Below are 24359 nucleotides of genomic sequence, written 5' to 3' on the forward strand. Positions count from 1 at the left end.
CTGGCCTGACGGTTTTTTACTTGCGTTATTGACGTACAGACTCTTTTTATATCACAAAAAACGATTTTTCTCCTTTTTTTCTCCTTTCTCTTCTCGACTGACTTCCATGTTTGATTTTATGTGTTATGACGTTTATACTGTGATGTTGCCTTAAGTTGATCGCTATGGTTTTATGATTAAGAATGAAAACTCTCTGTTACAGACACACACACCAAGACCTACAGTTCTTGCAATCTTTTTGCTTTGTTATATAGAGAACCGGGGTCTGATGGCTATCACAGATCCATAAACTACTCGGTAAGGCTAATTTTTAGATTCAATACAGGGTGTCTTCTCGCTCAGATTGGCCCAGAGTGGGAGTGCCCTTGACTGGGGCTCCATCAGTTTTTTGCCATTTCTTAGAGATGTTTTTTTCTGCTGAAGACTCAGACGCCCTCTGATGCCCCCTACTGGTACTCTTGGATTTGTGAGGTTTGAAAGTGATGGATGTTTGTCCATGGGAATGGGGGGTGGAGGACCAAGTAGGAGGTTTTTCGGGGTGGAGGTAGAGTCGACGAATTTGGCCTTGATTAATGAACAGTCTTAGCTTATCTAGTCTAAAGTAAACTTAAAATAATGTGCGCATAGGAACCTAAAACAGGCCTAGCTCAAATAGATGAACCCAAAATTGTAGATTAAATGCTTGGACTGTGGTCTTGAGTAAAAAATGCTGAATTATGAAGTATTCATGCTGACTGATGCTAAGATGTTTCCATTGTGGTTTGTCCGGCCAATTTCTTGGGACTGTTTTCGTTGTGATGTGCCTTTGGGGCACACCAACAGGGGGGGCTAACGGACAACTGGACTGTTTGTTACAAAGTGCCTTTCGGGCACACCAGCAGAGATTGTGTGACCCCAGAGACTGAGCCGCACTATCGACTGCCATGGAGATCACGGATGAATGGACTCTAGAAGCCGGAAGCTGACGTGCTTGGATTGCTTGGACTGGACGGAATGACCGACTGTTCTGGGAGAGGGACAGACTGAGAGTTGTCGTTCCACTGGTTGATCATCTTTGGTGATGTGCCATTAAGACACATCATCAGGGGGTCTGTTAGGATATCAACGAGGTCAAGTGGAACGAGCTGTTTATCCCAGAACTGCATGGCACACTTAGATGGCACCGACCCAAAAGATTGGCACATATCTATCAGATACCACCCCGGAGGTGACACAGTTTCTCTGCTGATGTCACAGTTTGGATGTGTACAGCCCTTGCATGGGTGTGTACCGAGATCCCTATATAATGTTTGTGTGATGAGTAATCGGGGCTTCCTGCCGATCAGGAGCCCATCAGCGCTGGTGTGACTGTAACTGTTTCTCTGTCTTTACGTAGATAAAATATAACTAAAAGTATACTTGTCTGTTTTATGCGTCCTACATTCAAGGTAATAAGTAAGTGGGGGTCGCCTGACTGGGTAAAACGAACTGGGTCCACCGAGGGTGTTTCACCATAGACGCGGCACGGTGAAAACAATAACACAGTCTACCTGTGTATGTCTTTCTCTTGATGGGCTGTACTGAAACCATATTTCCCCCACGGGAGACAAATAAAGAAATTCAATTATTCAAAATACATATTAATTTTGTTTTTTATGTAACAGAATCTCGGTGCAAGTTGATGACATTTCACAGTGGACGTATTGAAAATATTAATACTTCTTGCTAGAAATGTCATCAAAATGCATATAAATCCAGTTGAGTTTTCCGCATAAAGTGTCACACCAAAATGGCAGCCATGTTCTTTCTTAGCTGGTGGAAACTTAATAGTCACATGACCGGGTTGCAACCCAATGTAATGAAAAGACCAAATAAAACGTAGTACTAAAGCGTATTGAGGAACAAAATTGTGACAATCCTACGCTGCCCCTGTGAACCAACGTGGATTTTTCAGTGAGACTGAAACTGAACTGACTGCACTGATAATTACTTTGATTGAATTGGAATTAATGTAATTAGCATGACGTCTGCATGATTGGACAGAGAATTTTTTACTTCTGTATATGGATTAAAAGTTTTCTGTAATATACAGAGAGGAAATTGTCCGTCCGTCTTCTTCCTCTTATCCGGGGTCGGGTAGCGGGGGTAGCAGGTTCAGTAGGGAGGCCTAGACGTCCCTCTCCCCGGCCACTTGGCCCAGCTCCTCCGGGGGAATCCCAAGGTGTTCCCAGCAGAGAGACATAGTCCCTCCAGCATGTCCTGGGTCTTCCCCTGGGCCTCCTCCCGGTGGGACGTGCCCGGAACACCTCACCAGGGAGGCGTCCAGGAGGCATCCTGACCAGATGCCCGAGCCACCTCAACTGGCTCCTCTGGACGTGGAGGAGCAGCAACTTTTCGGATGACTGAGCTCCTCACCCTATCTCTAAGGGAGAGCCCAGACACACTACGGAGAAAACTCATTTCAGCCGCTTGTATCCGTGATCTCGTTCTTTCGGTCACGACCCAAAGCTCGTGACCATAGATGAGGGTAGGAACGTAGATCGACCGGTAAATCGAGAGCTTCACCTTTTGGCTCAGCTCTCTCTTCACCACAACGGATCGGTACAGCGCCCGCTTGACAGCAGACGCTGCACCAATCCGCCTGTCGATCTCCCGCTCCATCTTCCCCTCATTCGTGAACAAGACCCCAAGATACTTGAACTCCTCCACTAGGGGCAGCACATCCTCCCCAACCTGGAGGAGGCACTCTACCCTTTTCCGGTTCAAGACCATGGTCTCAGATTTGGAGGCACTAATTTTCATCCCGGCCGCTTCACACTCGGCTGCGAACCGCTCCAGTGAGAGCTGTAGATCACGCCCTGATGAAGCCAATAGGACCACGTCATCCGCGAATAGCAGAGACGCGATCCTTAGGCCACCAAAACGGATCCCCTCAACACCTTGGCTGCGCCTAGAAATTCTGTCCATAAAAGTTATGAACAGAATCGGTGACAAAGGGCAACCTTGGCAGAGTCCAACTCTTACCGGAAACGAGTCCGACTTACTGCCGGCAATGCGGACCAGACTCTGACACCGGTCGTACAGAGACCTGACAGCCGTTATTAAAGGGTCTGGTACTCCATACTCCCGGAGTACCCCCCACAGAATCCCTTCGGGGGACCTGTCGAATGCCTTCTCCAGATCCACAAAGCACATGTAGACTGGTTGGGCAAACTCCCATGCCCCCTCCAGGATCCTGCTGAGGGTATAGAGCTGGTCCAGTGTTCCACGGCCAAGACGAAAACCACACTGCTCTTCCTGAATCCGAGATTTGACTATCCGACAGACCCTCCTTTCCAGAACCCCTGAATAGACCTTACCAGGGAGGCTTAAGAGTGTGATTCCTCTGTAGTTGGAACACACCCTCCGGCCCCCCTTTTTAAATAGGGGGACCACCACCCCAGTCTGCCAATCCAGGGGAACTGCCCCCGATGCCCATGCAATGTTGCAGAGCCGCGTTAACCAACACAGCCCCACAACATCCAGAGCCTTAAGATACTCAGGGAGAATCTCATCCACCGCCAGGGCCTTGCCACCGAGGAGCTTTTTAATAACCTCTGCAACCTCAGCACCAGAGATGGGAGAACCCGACCCAGAGTCCAGAGAGGAAATTGTTGCAGTTGAAATAAAGTAAACTGACATTGAATTGATGGAGCCTTCTAGACTACAACATAGTAAAACATGTCAAGAGATAAACGTGTCTCAATCAAGACTCACTGTTTTGCTGCTTCTGGATCTTTCCTCAGCTGGAGGACAATGTCATCTGCAGAACTGTCCTTTCCTGGAAAATAATCCTCTGAGAGCTTTATATTATCTGCATCCACAACTATCACTCTGATGCCTTTGCCTTGGAGAGCATCAGTCTGAGTGAGGACATGGATGTCCAAGGCTGAAGCAGGACGATTGACGTCTGAAATTTCTTCTATGTAACAATGAAGGTCCTGTTTTTCCTCTGTTGATAGAGATGCACATGGACTTTGGATGACCTTTTTAGTCTGGTGCTTATACAGCTGGTTGTCAAAGAAACTTTGAGTGTCAGCCCTGCCCAGTAGGTTGCTGACAGCACTTCTAGCAGCAGTGTTTATTTTGGTCATGTATTTTCTGGTTATGATTGAAGTCATGTGTCTTGAACATGCTTCAACAAATGAGTCTGAAACACTGGTGGCTATAATCTGGAGGAAGTTCGTTTTCAGTCGTTCCACATCAGATAATTTGTGTCTTCCATCATTGTTGTACTTTTCCTGTGACAGCTTTTCCACGCTTTCCAGAAACTTTGGCACAAAGGTATTTTCAATAACATGTTTAGTGGGAAATGAATTCAGCATTTCTATCCAATCTTTGACGTTCTGAGCTGATTCCAAAATCTTCATCAACACCTTTATCTCTTTCTGTTTGTCCATGTGCTGTTCTACAGAACGACAGACCTCTGAAAGTGTATCAAGAACTTTACCAACATTGGTACAGTCTATCATCAGGTTGGAGATTATGTCATGGGTCATCCTGTCCACTGATCGATGCATTTCATTCTCACACCCCACGTCTATTTTGAAGTCAGTGACCCCCTGCTCCATGGCAGTCTTTGGTACTGCTGAACAAATTACGTTTATTAGAGCGGACTCCAGATGGCTATCAGCTTTTATCATTGAAAAGACTTTGTCCTTGAAGACAAGGTTCAGAATCCTTCTAAATAAAGCTGTAAGTCCATTGTTGATGAAATAGCTCAGCGCGGCGACACTCCCCTGCTTCCCCATTTCCTGAACAGCATATTTTCCTGCATGTTTAAAGCATGCTTTCACTGTGATGATGGAGCTACATTTAGACCCAGTCATCAGACCTTTTGCTCCACTTTTGACAGCACTTGTAGCTCTCGTGAGTTTGCTCAATCCACCAAAAACCAGAGACACCCCAATGCTGATGGCTTTGGAGATTGCCCACTGTGCCCAGTCAAAGCCTCCTTTTAGCATTCCCTTTATGCCATGAATCATGTCAGAAACGCCTTCATTGATGAGTCCAAGTCCAAACTGGCTGGCACTTCCATAGGACAGAGCACACACAAGAACACCTGCTGCAACTTGGAGAACCCCAAGACAGAAACAAACAAAGGTGTCAATGGAAAACTCAGGCTTCTTTTTAACCTCAAACACAACGCAGAGGCCAAACTCGTGGAGTACCATTAGTTCACTGGTGGTGATGGGGTCTTTGTCTTTGGACAGAGTGTAAATACTGGAGTCTTCTAAGACAGCATCTCCTTCGCTGCTGGCAATTTCCTCAAGCTTTTTCAGGGCATTCTTAATATATCCTTTCCAACATTTGAAGACGCTCATTCTAGCTTTTATTTGCGTCTGCAGGTTGCTGTCTTTGTGGTGGGGTAAAAAGTCTTTAGTCACTGCCATATTGTAGAACACCATGGTGTTTGTTGATTCTGAGAGGTACACATCCACAGCAGTCTTTGCTTTTTCCAATAACTGCATTGCTTCATTTTTATAGCCGCTCCTGCGCAGGTTGATTGTAATGTATGCCTGGTTATAAAGAGCCACAGCACTGTTGAAAGGATCACACTGCTCAGCACTCTGCCAGTAAGATAATGCTCCAAAGTCACTTTCATTTTTGTTGCTGCGGTGAATTTCAGTTCTGCTTTTTGCCAGTTTGATGAAGTCATAGAAATTGTTGCTTTTCCCTTCTAAGATTTGACCAGCAGTCTTCTTCAAATCTTTAATGAGGTTTTCTTTCAGGACGTGGATCTCGTCTCGTCTACTGAGATGCTCTTCATGGAGGATGAGCCACAAAGCCCACGATTCCTTCAAAGCATTGATTGCTATCTCATAATCAAACTTTTGCCGATGGCTCCTAAAACACTCAGGAAGATCTTTTACCTTCAGCCTTGTGACATCCATCCTCTCCTCTTCAGTGTAATTTGTGTCAAAGCCACCAAGAAATTCACAAAATGTGGAGAACAGATTTTCCTTCATGTCAATTTGAAACAGCTCATTTTTCTCCATACCATCTAAACGCCTGACTTCATACTCTTCTCTTACTTGTCTCATGGTTTCCACTGAATGGCCTTGGTATGCTGGTGCTAGCAGATCCTGGTCCAGTATCATCTGCGCCATCCCTGGGTTTCCTTTGCGAGCAGTGCGTCCAAACACCTGTCTCTCCACACGGTGACTTCCAGGGAAGTATGTGAGAAGCACAAAGAGACCTCCACACTCATTGACTTCGTGGTGAACATGGATGTCAGTTCCTCTGCCTCCAAGGTTTGTAGCAATGATGATGTGTCCCTTTTGGAAAGTCTCCTTTTCAATGTTGTGCAAGGCACTGATTGTGTACATGGTTATCTCGGTAGGCCGTCTCACACATACTTTACTCCTCAGCTCCTCTGCGGTCTTGACATCCTCGCAGATTATCAAAACAACTTGCCCTCTGTCTGCTGCTCGCCATGTAGTGTCACAGATCACCTGGATCCACTCCGTCTTTCCTCCACTCACCTGAACTGCAGGCAGTTCCACTAGCTTCTTATGGCGGTGAGCTGGAATGACGTAACTGGCTGTTTTGTACTGCCGTTTTAGAAATGCTTTCTCAGCTTCACCTCCTAACGTCCCAGAGACTCCAAAAATGCCTTTACCAGTGAGGTATTTTTTAAAGAAGTGGACGTTTGACATGTAATTTGTTACATTGGACAGTTGTGAAATCGCCAGTTGGTGTTTCATCTCCAAAAACTGTTGAAGGCCTTCGCCCCAGCGCTTGTTTTTCTCCAGCACCCCACTGGCCTGGAAGTCCACAGGAATTATGGCATCGTAATGATGAGAGTCCACACTGCAGAAACCAGGTCTGTCAGCTTCTGGGGCCTTCTCAATCATGTATTCTCTGCCTGGTGCCATCTGAATGGCTCTCAAAGCATTCTCTGCAAAAATGGGTAACTGATTCTCAACGTATTCTTTCAAGAAAGATGGAATCACAATATAATCCTTAATATAATCCTTAGTTTTCTCCAATGAGTCTAGGCAACACTCACTAGAATATTTAATTCTAGACTTTACATTCTCAACAGCTGACTCAGTGAGTGATTTCTCAGACATGATCTCACAGGCACATCCGTTCTCCAGAAGAAGCATTCGGATGTCAGGATCTCTGGAAGAACTGTTCTTACCATACAGCTTGGCTTTGTTGTTCACAAGTGAGTAACAATCTACCACCACGCCTTCAAGCACTGCGGTCTCAAGTTCCCTGAACAGCTGATACTGCTCTTGGTGTCCCAACTTGGCCATGATGTTTCCAAGGAGTTTACATTTTGTATCTGCAGTGCTTTCTTGTTCTGTTTGAGTTTGACTCATTGCTTTATTTAATTCTTCCAAATCCTCCTGAGAATAAAGCCCCAGCTTCACACCCAGCCACAGTATGTCATCGTCTGAAAAGTCTGATTCTGAACCGACCACAGCTTGCTTGGCAACCTTGTGGCAGTACTGGATCCTAGTTCCCCATTGGATCTCTCCTGTTTCAAATATTTCTATTGGTCGGCAGACAGACAGCATGGCCCAGATGCTTGCCAGGACTTGTTCCAGATGTCTCAGGCCGTTGGCTTGATGTGACAAGAATGTCACCTGAACACCACTGTCCAGCGTCATGTAGTCCACTTCATCCATAATCACGCAATCAAACTTCCTGCAGCCTCGAGTCGTTTTCTTCTCAAATTCTTGCCTCAGTATGTCTGCAGCAAAGGTACAAACTGTGCCATAAACTACTTGCATGGAATAAGCGTCTTCAAGCTGCTTGTCATGATCCTCAAAGGAACTTTTAGCCTGATGTTGTGGAGGAACAGTGGATGAGGTCACACCAAACACTTCATAGAGTTTTTTCCACTCATCTTGATCTCGAATTGCAAGCAGAGGGGAGCTGGTCACAACATCCACTGCTGTACCTCGTATAGCCTGGATAGTGGCAAACATGGCTAAAATGCACGTCTTACCCTCACCAGTTCCAATTTCCAGGAGGCATCCCTTCTTCCCTCCGGACTGAGGTAGCAGCAGTAACAGCAGCGATGCAAGCTGAGTCAATCTGGGGAAGTAACCTGGAACCTTCTCTCCACTTAAAGAGGTGAAGGCGGTGCATTGCTTCACAGCTATTGACATGACAATAAGGATGCTCTTTAACATATCAGTGTTGGGTTCATCAAAATCTATTGAAACTATCCAACTTTTACAATCCTCAATCACGTCTGACTCTAGTTCTACTCCTTTACATATCGGCAGCATTGCTTCAACGTATTGAAGGATTTCTTCCAGTTGGGACAGAAGATGCTCTGGATAGTTATTTTCTTGCATCTCACCCAAGATGGTTTTATGATCTTTGTCCAGCTCACATAATACACAGTCTTCTAAGAATCCAATAGGATCTTGGTGACTCAGAGCTGTGAGAGCCTGTTTGTAGGTTAGCTTATAGGTGCATACCCTATGAAGGATTTTTGAAACTATTTCCTGATCAACGCCCTGGGTCCGTCCCGTGAAAAGGTAGATTTCTTTTGGAGTCCAGATGTTGTTGAAAAGTATTTGACTGAGGATCTCCTTGCCTTGTTTAGGCAACACAGAAGTCACTTCAAGAATATTTACTAAAATCTGTCTGGCCAGAGTTGGGTTAGAGATCTGCAGCTGATCTTGCAAACTGAGGAAGAATTTATTCTTTCTGTCTTGTCCTGTAATGTGTTCAGACCCAAAATCAGGGTCACCCTCCAGTGTAACCTTGGCCACTGCCTCCAAGACGCTGAAACGCTCAGTCAGGGAAAGATCCACATATCCAGTGGCCTGATCCAGAGCCCACTGTGACCAGGCAGGGATATTGTGCTGTGTTAGGTAATCTAACATCAGCTTATTTTGGAGAGACTTCATTCTGTCTTCAAGGTTGATCTCTGACTTTTCATTCTCTGTGATTTCGTAGCTTGACATAAGTTCTTCAAATTTGAGCTGCACATCTCCAACCTGCATGAACGATAATTAAAACAACATTAGCATCAAGTCTAAACGTCCACATGAAACCAACCAAATACATCATATCTCATGTAATGGGCAGTTGTCCCTTTCATTGCGCATTTCCTCTGTTTCACTGAATATTGCATTTCCTATCTGAGTATCTTCAGTCTCTCAGAAGGTGATGTCAGTTTGCACATACTTTAGCTACTCAGTGGTGCATGTACAATCGCACATGTCATGGACCGCGGAACCGGTGGGGCCGGTAGGGCTCTGTGACACGTTTTGCACTGTTCATTTCGGCGATGGTTAATCAGCTCATGTCAATGACATATTAGTTCACCTTTGCGGCATGCAATGTTATATGCGTTCTTATATGTGTGCCTACTTGTTTGTTAGTTATCCTGATGTTCAACCATCAGGTTTTTTTTTGTTTCAATTTTGAGGTTAAGAGATTCCAACACAGCTTATTATAGGGACTGGGGCCTTCCTGAGTATTGGGAAAATGTGCTTCTGGAAGTTTTTCGAAATAGTGTTTAGCCTGCAGCTTGCCTCAGAGAGGCATAGGCTTAGTATAGGCTTAGTTCTAGTTTTGTTTTTGTTTGTGGGAAGGGTTGGGAAAAGGGACACCAACGTATTTTTGCAGCATATACTCTTTTCTACTAGCTTGAGAGATAAAGAGAGCCTAACTGTACAGTCTAATAGTTCATTGTTTAACTTTTTTTATTATTATTATTATTATTATTTTTTTTCTTCCCATCTCATATTTAATCTAGTTAAACATGGTAAATCGTATCAATGCAGAAGTGGTTTCTATACGATTTGTTAGTTGGAATGCGAGGGGTTTAAATGGGCCCGTTAAGAGAGCCAGGATATTTAACCATCTAAAGTTTTTAAAATGTGATATTGCATTTCTACAGGAAACCCACCTATTGTTAAAAGATCAAGTCAGACTTAAAAAGAGATGGGTGGGTAATGTGTTCCGTCCATCCATCCATCCATCCATCCATTTTCCAAACCACTTAATCCCTCATGGGGTAGCGGGGGTTGCTGTTGCCTATATCCGTCATGTGTTCCATTCAAATCTTAATTCTAAAACTTGTGGAACAGCTATATTAATCCATAAACATTTTCAGTTTAATGCTACTGCTGTTGTTTCTGATCCACAGGGACGATTTGTGATGGTTTCAGGGCTCCTTTATCACAAGCCAGTAGTTCTAGTAAATATCTATGCCCCGAATTGGGACAATGAAACGTTTATGGGTAAAATCATATCACTAATCCCAGATCTGAATTCACAACAGTTGATTTTCGGCAGGGACTTAAACAGTGTGATGAATCCAACACTTGACCACTTGAGTTCTAAAACTACAAACCTCTCTAAAAAGGTCAAACTATTATCAGTTTTTATGGACCAGATAGGAGGTGTTGACCCCTGGCGTTTTCTATTTCTACAAAGTAAGTCCTTCTCTTTCTTTTCAAATGTACATCACTCATACAGCAGAATAGACTATATTTTCATTGACCAGAACCTTCTCCCCTCTGTCAAAAAAGTTGAATATTCATCTATAGTAGAATCAGATCATGCCCCTGTATTACTTGATCTTGCATTCCCTCTCTATCAGTTACAACACTCCCCCTGGAAATTAGACAGAAACCTCTTGGCTGATGAGAGCTTTTGTGAAATGATATCCCAAAAAATAGAGGACTTTATAAATTTCAACAAAAAAGATATTTCAATTTCTGTCCCGTGGGAAACATTAAAAGTGGTGATTAGGGGTAAGATCATAGCATACTCAGCTAAAATAAACAGGATGAAAAGAAATAAGCAAGAGGAGCTTATTAAAGGAATATCTATGGTTGATGCTCAGTGCTCTGTCTCCCCTTCCCCCGAGCTCTAACTCAAGTGCCGCTCAGCCTCTCAACAAATCCCGCAAATTCACAAAGAGGGTGGCACCCTAAATTTTGATCCAGAAGAAATTAAGGACACATTTGCCTCATTTTACTCGAATCTGTATACATCAGAAATGACAAATAATTGCTCCGACATGGAGCATTTCTTCAATAACCTCCAGGCTCCTTCTGTAACAACGGTTCAAAGGACTGAATCCGAGCTTCCATTAAACTGTAAGGAAATCATTACTGCAATAAAAGCAATGCAGAGTGGCAAGGCACCAGGCCCAGATGGATATCCTATAGAATTCTTTAAAATGTTCTCTAATAAACTATCAACAATTCTACTTGATATGTTTAATGACTTTGTCCCATGGGTCACTCCCGCAGACATTGACTATAGCATCAATTACCCTCCTACTTAAGCCAGGTAAAGATAGCAAAGAATGTGGCTCTTACCAACCCATCTCCCTCCTAAACTATGATGTGAAGATCTTGGCCAAAGCCCTTGCCTTACGCCTTGAAACAACAATTCACAACGTGAAACCAAACTGGTTTTATTTCAGGCCGCCATTAATTTACAAATATCCATCAGCTCCTAAATGTTATCCACTCTCCTGCGTCCAGCGCGGTACCTGAAGTGGTTATCTCGCTGGACGCAGAGAAAGCTTTTGATCGGGTAGAATGGGGATATTTATTTGCATGTTTAAAGAAATTTGGATATGGCCCTAATTTTGTCTCATGGGTTAAACTTTTGTATACCTCTCCCAAAGCCTGTGTAATCACAAATGGTAAAAGCTCACGGTACTTTCAGCTGTCAAAGGGCACCCGTCAGGGCTGTCCAATCAGTCAGTTGTTGTGTGCCTTGGCCATAGAGCCCCTGTCTATTGTTCTCAAAACATCACCATCCATTACTGGGATCACTAGAAAGGGTAGAGAGTTTAGGGTATCTCTTTATGCAGATGATTTGCTAATGTATGTATCTGACCCTGTTTTATGTGCTCCTCATATTATCCACACCCTGAGGAGGTTTGGCGCCCTCTCTGGGTACATACTGAACTTCAGTAAAAGTGAATGTTATCCTGTTAATGACTTGGCTCTTCAAATACAGGATGGTGCCCTACTGTTCCATCTGTCTAAAAATGGCTTTAAATACCTGGGCATTAATATTACAAGGGATATGCAGAATCTTTACCAGGAAAACTTCTGTCAGTTATTTGAGAAAATTAAATTAGATTTGAAAAAATGGAAATTACTTCACTTATCCTTGGCAAGGAAAGTGAACTGTATCAAAATGAACGTGCTCCCCAGATTTCTTTACCTGTTTCAATGTATCCCACTTTATCTCCCTAAGTCCTTTTTTAAGTCTATTGATAAGACTCTAATTTAGATTAGATTAGATTAGATTAGATTCAACTTTATTATCATTACACAGGTACAGGTACAAGGCAACGAAATGCAGTTTAGGTCTAACCAGAAGTGCAATAGCAGCAAGTGCAGGATAAACAATGGTTCCATATGTACAGGACATGGATATGTACTGAATAAATATAGAGATGAATACTATTATAGACAGAATTTTACTGATCGATTTGTCCTATGAGAAAAATATATAGATAACTAGTATTGTGAACTAAATTTACAGCTGGATATGTACCGAATATAATATACAGGTGGATATTACTATAAATAGAGTTTTACAGATATGTACAATAGCATAATATACAGATGATTGTTATTATAACAGAGTTTACATGTACTATGAATATTTGTACAGGTGGCTATTACTATAGGCAGAATTGTGAGCATGATATACAGGAAGCTATCACTATAAAATGATTAAATAAAGTTTGGACAGAAGCTATTTAAATTAAAGTGCAGTGGAAAGTAATTGCATATTACAGTTAAAGTACGGTATTGCAGATGTATATGTAGACAATTGGTACTGTGAATAAACAGTCAGCAGTGCAAATCAATATTCAGTCATAGTTAGTAGTGCAAGATGCATGTAAACAGTTGTTACAGTAGTAACAGTCAGTAGTGCAGGTGAACATTACAGTCTTGTAAATAACAGAATAACAAAATGGAGGTAGGTGTGAGGAGGGAGAGGAGAGTCTATCAGTGAGGGTTAGAGTTCAATAAAGAGACAGCTCTGGGGAAAAGGCTGTTCTTTAGTCTGCTGGTTCTGGTCCAGAGGAACCTGAAACGCCTGCCGGAGGGCAGGAGAGAAAACAGTCTGTGGGCTGGGTGAGAAGAGTCCTTAAGGATGCTGGGAGCTCGATGTAGGCAGCGTTTCTTCTGGGTGTGCTCAATGGTGGGTAGTGGAGTCCTAGTGATGTATTGGGCAGCTTTCACCACCCGCTGCAGTGCCTTGTGCTCTGCAACAGTACAGCTCCCATACCACACTGTTGCACAGTTGGTCAGGATGCTTTCTACTGCACAGCGGTAGAAGTTCACCAGGATAGTCGAGGATAGCTGATTTTTCCTCAGTGTCCTCAGGAAGAAGAGGCGCTGGTGAGCCTTCTTGACCAGGCAGGAGGTGTTGGTGGACCAACACCTCCTGCTCTCCACTTCTCTCAGAGCCCTGATTACCTCCAGCGTTCCCCTCCTTCCTCACAATACACTAACAATCCTATAGTCATAAACACCCTCAAAATATGGGCTCAGCTTAGACGGAGCTTTGGGTTTAAAAACCTTCTCCATCTGGGTCCCATACACAATAATCACCTTTTCCTCCCAGCTAAGATACACTCTGAATTTACTCTCTGGCAGAGGCGTGGCATTCATAATTTTGAGGACTTGTACATAAATGATACCTTTGGAAGCTTTGAAGATGTATCACATAAATTTGGCCTCCCTCAGTCTAGCTTATTTCAATATTTCCAAGTCCGCCACTTCCTTCAACATCATGATCCCAGCTTTCCATACATATCATCGCCTTCTGGTCTACATGATCTGTTAAAATCTCTGTTTAATTCTAAAAGACTGGTCTCCAGAATCTGTGATAGTATATTCTCTTTTAAAAACACAACTCTAGATAAGATCAGAGCAGACTGGGTGGATGAGCTGGGGGAGGACTTGGAAAAGGACACTTGGGAGAACGCTTTACTAAGAGTAAACAACAGCACTTTCTGTGCCAAGCTAAACATTATACAATTTAAGGTCCTACATCACATTAACTATTCCAAAGCAAGACTAGCTAAAATATATCCTAACACAGATGCAAGATGTGGCAGGTGTCGAAACACTCCGGCTGACTTAACACATATGTTCTGGTCATGCCCAGCCCTCGCAACCTTCTGGTCCACCATCTTTAAAACATTGTCAGAAGCAATGAATACTAATCTTCAACCCAATGTAGCTATGGCCATATTTGGTGCCATAGATAGAAGAGATATTATACTAAGGGAAGGTCATAAAAACATAATTGCTTTTACAATGCTGCTTGCACGTAGAAGAATTTTATTGCATTGGAAATCCAAAAATCCACCCAAGGTGTCTTTGTGGTTTAGTGACCTGACACACTTCATACAATTAGAGAAAATGAAATATACTCTAAAGGGATCCAAGGACAAATTTTTCTCTGTTTGGTGTCCAATATTGACACATTTAGGTAAACTTAAAACTGTGCCCACTTAATGATCCTCTGGCAGTCATCCTGCGTTTTAATCTGTGATTTTGATTAAACCCATGTGTACCATGTTTTGATGACGTGCACAGCCTTTTTAAATAAATATATATATATATATATATATATATATATATTAGGGCTGTCAAAATAACGCGTTAATTTCGATTAATTAATTTAATAAAAAATTAACAGATTAAAAAAATTAACGCAAATTAATCGTATAGGGTAGTTCACTGCTATTGTTTTTATCCGGGTTTTTTCGCGCCTGCGCGCCGGACTGGAAGGCAGAAGGCAAGCACAGCGGCAGACGCCAACAGAGCAAACAACGAGTTCTCGACGTATTTTTCTTTTTTAGGTAACGCATCACAAGATCGTTTTAAGAGTAAGTTGATGGTTGATGGTATCAGATTGCCAGATACCGTCCAGATAGTCAGTCTGTGAATGCTGGCCAAACGATTTAGTCCGGCCCGGTGGCCAAATGCATTATAAGTATTCAACAGCTGTATCTCCTCTCTGCATCGACCGATCTGCATTAGATTTTTTGTGAGTCGTGGGCGAGCGCTGCTCAACGCGTTCGTGTGTATCGCCCAGTGGACGGGTGGAGAAAATGCGTGACAGCTTCTGCGGTGGCTGGCAGCCGGCGGTGCGCGAAGGCGCTTGGCTGCAGGGCTGATCGACGCCGCTTGCGGCTTTAATTATTTAAGCAGAACAATGACCAGTGCAAAATTAAGTTGTATTTACCGGAGATGAAGTGTAGACTGCAAATTCTGTTGGGGTATGATGGCTCCCACAGTCCATTGGGATTTGTCTGCCTGGGTCCTTTTTCACTGAAAATATCCATTTCTTTCTTCGTCCTTCGGTAAACGAAAGAAACGTACATCCAACAATTTGGAATGCCTCTGTGTGGCATAAACTAAAAGCACGCTCTAATTCACCCGTTTTGTCATGGTGTTTGTCGAGAACAGTCCTGCTTTTGCCTATCGGCGTAACCCGGAAGTAGCGCGGACGTCACTTTACTGTTGTAAAGTGTTGATATTGAGGGGAGTGTTCATTTATTCTCATTGTGTCCCCTACGTTACTGTGTGCCACATATGCCACAACGACACATGTTAAAACGTCTGAACGCATGAAATGTGAATAAGAGTTTTTGAACTTTAATTTATCTAACGCTGATTATTCATTGAATCATTTGAATTTAAATATTTAAAATACTTTCACAGCAAAAATTATATGCGATTAATTTAGATTAATTAATTACAGAGTATGTAATTAATTAGATTAATTTTTTTCATCGATTGACAGCCCTAATATATATATATATATATATATATATATATATATATATATATATATATATATATATATATATATATATATATATATGTATTATTTATCTTCAATTAACTTTTTTATTTATCTTTATATATATATATATATTATTTATCTTCAATTAACTTTTTTATTTATCTTTATATATATATATATATTTTTTTTTTTTGTTTATTTTGTATTACCTTCAATTATCCACTCTTGCTGGATTGGTGTCAAATGTTCTTGAGATGGGGGGTTAAAATATAAATATAACTATGAGTATCATGTCTCTTGTAATTGAAATTATAAAATGTATCACTGATGCTAAAAAATAAAAAAAGAGTATTAAAAAAAACAATAACCATTAATTGGTCTATATAAGGAAACCAGTTGATTGCATCAAAGTCTCTCCAAGCAGACTTCACTCCTGGAGAAGCATAGAGCTACAGGGAGAGTCGTCTGCATTGTTGATGGCTTTGCAGCAATCCCTCATACTGAGCATGCATGAAGCGACAGTGCAAAGAAAAACTACCCATTAGCGGGAGGGAAACCCTCCAGCAGAACCAGAACCAGACTCAGTATGAACGGTCATCTGCCTCCACCCACTGGAGCTTAGAGAAGACAGAGCAGAGACACAACAAGAGAGACAAAAAAGCACAGAAGCACACATTAATCCAGTAATCTGTTCTACATTAGATGGTAATAGCGGGTGATCTGTCTTCCCTGGATGATGTCACAGTTAACAGAACGTCAGACTAGGTGTACCTTCTATGAAGAAAAATGAGAGAGAACATAAAGTTAAAAGCTGAAATGACAACAGTCATGCAAAACTGGAGAACAGTATAACTCAGCAGAATGAGAAAAATAGACCCTGATGTCCTCCAGCAGCCTAAGCCTATAGCAGCATAACTATAGAGGTAGCTCAGGGTAACATGAGCCACTCTGACTAGAAGCTTTGTCACAAAGGAAAGTTTTAACATTAGTCTTAAAAATAGATAGGGTGTCTGCCTCACGGACCAAAACTGGGAGTTGGTTCCACAGGAGAGGAGCCTGATAGCTAAAGGATCTGCCTCCCATTCTACTTTTAGAGACTCTAGGAACCACCAGCAGACCTGCAGTCTGAGAGCGAAGTGCTCTGTTAGGAACATACGGGGTAATCAGAGCTCTGATATATGATGGAGCTTGATTATTAAGGGCTTTATACGTTAGAAGAAGAATTTTAAATTCTATTCTTGATTTAACAGGAAGCCAATGAAGGGAAGCTAAAATTGGACAAATATGATCCCTCTTGTTGATTTTCATTAGAACTCTTGCTGCAGCATTTTGGATCAGCTGAAGACTTCGAACTGCATTTTGTGGACTTCCTGGTAGTAAAGAATTACAATAGTCCAGCCTTGAAGTAACAAATGCATGGACTAGTTTTTCAGCATCACTCCTGGACAGAATGTTTCTAATTTTGGCGATATTCCAGAGGTGGAAAAAAGGACACTCTGGAAACCTGTTTAATATGGGATTTAAATGACATGTTTTGGTCAAAAATAACAACAATATTTTTTACTTTATTACCGGAGGCCGAGTTAATGCCATCCAGATTAAGTGATTGATTAAGAAGTTTATTTTTTGAGGACTCTGGCCCAAAGATTACAACTTCTGTCTTGTCAGAATTTAAGTGAAGGAAATTTAAAGTCATCCAGCTTTTGATGTCATCAAGACATGACTGCAGTCAAAGTAATTGATTGGATTCATCAGGACTTATGGATAAATATAGCTGAGTGTCATCAGCATAACAGTGGAAATTAATCCCATGCTGTCTGATAATTTTGCCAATCGGAAGTGTCAGGACTCAGTTAGCAGGGCTGTGCAGCTCCCTGCCAGTCCTGCTATTTTGCCTCCACAGGTGTTCGTGGTTGACTGGCGGGCGGAGACGCACACCTGCGACTCATCCAGCAGCACCCGAGTGGCCTACAAGAACAGCGTTCGAACAGCGAGAAGACGCCAGAGTGTTTTCGTTGCGGTATGCCTAAGCAGCTACGACCTCTCGCCAGCTTTCCCCTCGACACTAAACTTTGCCTCTGTGTCTCCCTAAAGGTTACCTTCTCAAGCTCCAAGATCCCCTTCGTGACTCTCCAGTTCCTCCGACCTCCTTCCGAGTCGAGACCACTCTTCTGGATCCAAGGCTCACTCCAACGTCCTCCGGTTCCTCTCGCTGTTCTGGATCTCGATACCCACGGTGCTGCTCGGACTTCCTCACCCCGCTCACCGGCAACCCGGACATCTGCCGTCAACATCTGAGCTGAGTCCTCTCACACACCAACCTCCCCGGCCGTGTTCTCTCGCACCACGTGGTAAGCTTACGCTCAGTAGCCACCTCTATAAGACAATACTAGCACTAACCACTTACCTTGCTCCTAGGCCGATCCGGTTCCCTGGTCCCGAGCCCGTCCGAGCCATCTCCTCGTTCCGCAGATAGTTCTGCCGTCTACGAGCCGTCTCCTCGTTCCGCAGATTAGTTCTGCCGCCTGTACCCACCCGAGTCAATAAAACCCTTAACATCTACCTGTGTAACCGAGTGTGTTTCTGCATGTGGGCCCGACACCTTAAGGCTAACATGACAGAAGAACACTCTGGCCAACAGAGCGACCCAGCAGACACACTCGGTGGGGCCATAGTGGCCCAGCAGGATCAGATTAGGGGGCTGGAATCCACCGTTCTGGGCCTGCAAGGCCATTTGCAGAGCTTAGCCGGTCAGATCAACCAGCTCACCGCTATGCTAAGCGCTAACCAGCAGCCTCCTGTTTCGGCTCCGCCTGGTCCCGCCCCCGAGCCTGTCGCTCCTCCAGTGACGTCATCACCCGGTCCTGAGACCTCCTCCCCTGCTCCGGAGAAATTCTCCGGAGACAGTGGGGATTGTGGAGGATTTTTGTTTCAGTGTACCTTAGTTTTTAACCGATCCCCGCGTTTATTTGCCCAAGACGAAGCAAAGATCTCTTTTATTTTACGGTTACTTACGGGCCGCGCTCTTAAATGGGCTGAGGCACGCTTTCCTGACTGCCAACAGTTTGGCTGTACTTTTAACGAATTTCTGACTGAGTTTAAAATGGTCTTTGCTGCAGAGGCAGACCAGGTCCAGGACTCCAGGCAATTGTTGGCTCTCCGGCAGCGGGGTAGACGTTTAGCTGATTTCGCTATCGAGTTCCGCACAGTGGCCGCTGCGGCCGGCTGGGAGCAGCGCGCTTTGAAGACAGTGTTTTTCCAGGCACTAGATGAGTCCCTTAAGGACGAGTTAGCCCGCCAGGAGGAACCTGCTACACTCAACGAGTTTATCTCGCTAGCTATCCGTTTAGACAATCGTCTCCGTTCCCGCTCCAAGAATCGCCCCCTCGGACCGCTCGCTCCTCGGCCACAGCACCACGAGCGAGACCCTCCAAGACCCGCTGATCCTCCGCTTCCGCCCCCAGAACCCATGCAGTTGGGCCGGGTTCGGCTCACCCCTGAGGAGAGACAGCAGCGCATGAGTTCGAGGTTGTGTTTATATTGTGCCTCCGCCGCTCATTATATTAGGAACTGCCCAGAGCGGCCAAAAGATCAGGTCCGTCGGTAGTAACGGAGGTACCGACGGACCAACCTAAGTTTACTTGTTCATCTCCTCCGCGGCTTTGCCTAAAAGCAACCATTGTTTTCCCCCGTGCCACCCTTTCGTTGTCCGCTCTGGTGGACTCAGGGTGTGATTTTAATTTGATTGATAGTACTTTCGCCCGACGGGCTGGGCTGAAGATTATTCCTTTAGATTCGCCTCTCCATGTTTCGGCCTTAGATGGAGGCGTTCTCCCGAGTATTACCCATAGAACCCAGCCGTTTGAGTTAGTTATCTCTGGTAATCACAGAGAACGGCTTTCCTTTTTCGTTTTTCCCGTTAAACACGCCCCATTGGTTCTCGGTGTCCCCTGGCTGCAGCAGCATAACCCCCACATCAACTGGGTGGACCATCGGGTGGAGTCCTGGTCGTCCAACTGCCATGCAGTCTGTTTGCAGTCTGCGGTGCCTTCCTGTCAGGCCCCACCGCAGCCGCCCCTTCTGACAGATCCTGAGTCCTTGAGATCGGTGCCTGAGTGTTATCACGACCTCAGGCAGGTTTTCAGCAAGTCACAAGCCTGCTCCTTGCCTCCGCACAGGCCTTACGACTGCGCTATAGATCTCCTGCCGGGTGCCCCGTTGCCGGCCAGCCGTCTCTATAATATTTCTCAGGCTGAGCGTCAGGCCCTAGAAAAATATATAAAGGAGTCCCTGGCTGCCGGGCTTATCCAGACCTCTTCCTCGCCGTTAGGGGCGGGTTTCTTCTTTGTTTCCAAGAAGGACGGTTCCCTACGTCCCTGTATTGATTATCGGGGTTTAAATGCTATTACGGTGAAGAATAGGTACCCCCTTCCTCTACTCTCCTCGGCCCTTGAACCGGTTCAGTCAGCTACCGTCTTTTCCAAATTAGATCTACGTAACGCTTACCACTTGGTGCGGATCCGCCGGGGAGACGAGTGGAAAACGGCCTTCAAGACCCCTTTGGGTCATTTCGAGTACCGAGTCATGCCCTTCGGCCTGTGCAACGCCCCTGCGGTCTTCCAAGCCTTAGTGAATGATGTTCTCCGAGATTTCCTAAATGTGTTTGTATTCGTCTACCTAGACGACATTCTCATTTATTCTCGCAACCTCACTGAGCACCAACAACATGTACGCCTAGTCCTCCAACGCCTGCTAGAGAACAAGTTATTCGTTAAGGCAGAGAAGTGTGAGTTTCACAAACCCTCAGTATCCTTCCTCGGCCTAATCCTAGAAGGAGGACTAGTCCGTTCAGACCCTGAAAAGATCAAGGCAGTCCTCGACTGGCCAGTCCCCGAAACCAGAAAGCAGCTCCAACGTTTCCTGGGGTTTGCTAACTTTTACAGGCGGTTCATCCGGGGTTATAGCCAGATCGCCGCTCCCCTTCACTCCCTCACCTCAGTCAAAGTACCATACATATGGAATCCCCAAGCCGACTCAGCGTTCACCAATCTCAAGAAGAGATTTTCTCAGGCCCCCGTCCTCGTTCATCCCGATCCGAAGAAGCAGTTCATTGTTGAGATTGACGCTTCTGATACGGGAGTTGGAGCAGTGCTTTCCCAGAACTCAGACCCTGACCATAAACTACACCCCTGTGCCTTTTTCTCCCGGCGCCTAACCCCGGCTGAACGGAACTACGACGTCGGGGACAGAGAGCTGCTCGCCATCAAGCTCGCCCTGGAGGAGTGGCGCCATTGGCTTGAGGGGTCCGAGCAGCCCGTTCTCATCTGGACCGACCATAAGAATCTGGCCTATATTCAAACAGCGAAGAGGTTAAACCCCAGGCAGGCCCGCTGGTCCCTTTTCTTTTCTCGGTTTAACTTGTCCATCTCATACCGCCCCGGTTCCAAGAACCAGAAACCAGACGCCCTGTCCCGCCTTCACTCCACCCCCGACTCGGAGGAGGAACCAGCCACTATCCTCCCTCCATCCTGTGTTTTTGGTGCCCTCCAGTGGGAGATCCAGGATTTAATTACTCAAGCTCTGCAGACTGAACCTGACCCCGGTACTGGACCCCCTGGCCGAATGTATGTCCCCACCTCCGTCCGTCCCCGCGTCCTACAGTGGGCCCATTCTGAGAAGTTCTCCGCGCACCCTGGCATCCACCGTACCCACACGTTCATCTCCCGTCGTTTCTGGTGGCCCACCTTATCCCGTGACGTCAAGACCTTTGTCCTCTCTTGCCCCGTATGTGCCCAGAACAAGCCGTCAAACCGACCACCTGCGGGTCTCCTACAGCCCTTACCCATACCCGAGCGCCCCTGGTCCCACATAGCCCTAGACTTTGTCACCGGTCTACCCCCGTCCCAAGGAATGACAACCATCCTCACTGTAATCGACCGTTTTTCTAAAGCCTGTCACCTCATCCCCCTCCGTAAGCTTCCCTCAGCACTTCAAACGGCCCAGCTCCTGGTCAGACACGTTTTCCGCCTGCATGGAATCCCGCAAGAGGTTCTGTCTGACCGTGGTCCACAGTTTATATCTCGTGTGTGGAAGGAGTTTGCCGTGGCCCTTGGGGCCCGGTATACTCTAACCTCCGGTTACCACCCACAGACCAACGGTCAGACAGAACGTCTGAACCAGGAGCTGGAAACCGCCCTCCGTTGCCTCACTTTTCAGAACCCAACTGACTGGAGTAAGTTCCTCCCTTGGGTTGAATATGCACACAATAGCCATGTTTCCACAGCCACAGGTTTATCCCCCTTTGAGGTGTCTTTAGGTTATCAGCCTCCACTACTCCCGGAAGACAACTCACATATCACAGTCCCCTCAGTAAAGGATCACATCACCCGCTGCAAACAGTACTGGAACCAGACCATCCAAGCCCTCAAGAACACAGCCGAGACTAATCGCCGATTCGCTGACCGGAGGCGCGTCCCAGCCCCCAGTTACCATCCCGGTCAGCGAGTCTGGCTTTCCACACGAGACCTCCCCTCCCGAGCTGCCTCCAAGAAACTGTCTCCACGTTTCACCGGCCCCTACGAGATCATCTCCATTGTCAGCCCCACAACTGTCCGTCTCCGCCTCCCGTCTCACTCCCGAGTTCATCCCACGTTCCATGTCTCTCAAATCAAGCCCGTCGTCTCCAGCTCCCTGTGCCCTCCGGCCGAACCCCCTCCACCCGCCCAGGACCATCATGGGCGCCGCATCCAGCGGATCGTGGCCTCCCGTCGGCGTGGTAAGGGGTTTCAATACCTCGTTGACTGGGTTGGTCGCGGTCCTGAGGATCGGACCTGGCTCGCCGGCTCCTCCATCCCGGATCAGTCTCTTATTGACTCCTTCCTCTCCTCCCGACCTTCCACGTCATCCTCAGAATCGCCAGGTGGCGATCCTTGAGGGGGGGGTGGTGTCAGGACTCAGTCAGCAGGGCTGTGCAGCTCCCTGCCAGTCCTGCTATTTTTCCTTCACAGGTGTTCGTGGTTGACTGGTGGGCGGAGACGCACACCTGCGACTCATCCAGCAGCACCCGAGTGGCCTACAAGAACAGCGTTCGAACAGCGAGAGGACGCCAGAGTGTTTTCGTTGTGGTATGCCTAAGCAGCTACGACCTCTCGCCAGCCTTTCCCTCGACGCTAAACTTTGCCTCTGTGTCTCCCTAAAGGTTACCTTCTCGAGCTCCAAGATCCCCTTCGTGACTCTCCAGTTCCTCCGACCTCCTTCCGAGTCGAGACCACTCTTCTGGATCCAAGGCTCACTCCAACGTCCTCCGGTTCCTCTCGCTGTTCTGGATCTCGATATCCACGGTGCTGCTCGGACTTCCTCACCCCGCTCACCGGCAACCCGGACATCTGCCGTCAACATCTGAGCTGAGTCCTCTCACACACCAACCTCCCCGGCCGTGTTCTCTCGCACCACGTGGTAAGCTTACGCTCAGTAGCCACCTCTATAAGACAATACTAGCACTAACCACTTACCTTGCTCCTAGGCCGATCCGGTTCCCTGGTCCCGAGCCCGTCCGAGCCATCTCCTCGTTCCGCAGATAGTTCTGCCGTCTACGAGCCGTCTCCTCGTTCCGCAGATTAGTTCTGCCGCCTGTACCCACCCGAGTCAATAAAACCCTTAACATCTACCTGTGTAACCGAGTGTGTTTCTGCATGTGGGCCCGACACCTTAAGGCTAACATGACAGGAAGCATATATATATAAATAGAATTGGTCCAAGGACTGAACCCTGTGGTACTCCACAGGAGACCCTAGAGTTTGAGGAAGATTCATTATTAACATGGACAAACTGGAATCTGTCTGACAGATCAGATTTAAACCAGCCTAATGCTTTCCCCTTAAACCCCACAGTATGCTCAAGTCTGTGTAGGAGAATATTGTGATCAACTGTATCAAATGCAGCACTGAGATCTAACAGGACAAGTACAGACACAAGTCCATTATCTGAGGCCATGAGAATATCATTGGTGACCTTCACCAGAGTTGTTTTAGTGCTATGATGAGCTCTGAAGCCTGACTAAAACTCAAGTAGTCATTACTTTATAAATGTTCACAAAGTTGATTAGTAACTACTTTCTCAATAATTTTAGATAAGAAAAGAAGATTAGATATAGGTCTGTAATTTACTAACTCATCTTGATCAAGAGATGGTTTCTCAAGTGAAGGTTTAATAACAGCTACTTTAAAAACCTGTGGTACATATCCATTTACCAAGGATAGATTAATCATGTCTAAAATAGGGCCGCTGATCAAAGGGAATACCTCCTTAATCAACTTGGTTGGGATTGGGTCTAACATGCAGGTAGAAGGTTTAGATGAAGCTAAAATTTTAGATAGCTCAGAAAGCTCTACTGCTTCTAAACAGTTCAGACACTGCGCAGGTTCTAAAGATTCCTCCAATGCTGCCTTACTTACTGAGGACGAGGTAATCATGTTTGGGAGGATGCCGATTATTTTATTTATTTATTTTATTTATACGGACCGACGGACGGACGGACGGCCATCAATTTTATTTAT

The 24359-nt window shown here is 45.4% G+C and overlaps 1 protein-coding gene across 2 annotated transcripts in view; it reads right to left on the reverse strand.

The window, feature by feature from the left end:
- The window catches only part of LOC118564488, a 72425-nt gene that overhangs the window by 24599 nt on the left and 23467 nt on the right, over window positions 1-24359 (reverse strand). The window contains exon 1 of one of the 2 annotated variants that reach the window (XM_036142677.1): window positions 3736-4614. The exons of the other annotated variant lie outside the window; for it this stretch is intronic. Within the exon in view, the coding sequence (XP_035998570.1) occupies window positions 3736-4589 (854 nt within the window). The 5' untranslated portion in view covers window positions 4590-4614. Of the gene's footprint in view, window positions 1-3735; window positions 4615-24359 lie in introns of those variants that run through there. 2 annotated transcript variants of the gene reach the window in all.

Source organism: Fundulus heteroclitus, chromosome 11 (assembly GCF_011125445.2).
Source record: "Fundulus heteroclitus isolate FHET01 chromosome 11, MU-UCD_Fhet_4.1, whole genome shotgun sequence".
Lineage (NCBI taxonomy): Eukaryota > Metazoa > Chordata > Actinopteri > Cyprinodontiformes > Fundulidae > Fundulus > Fundulus heteroclitus.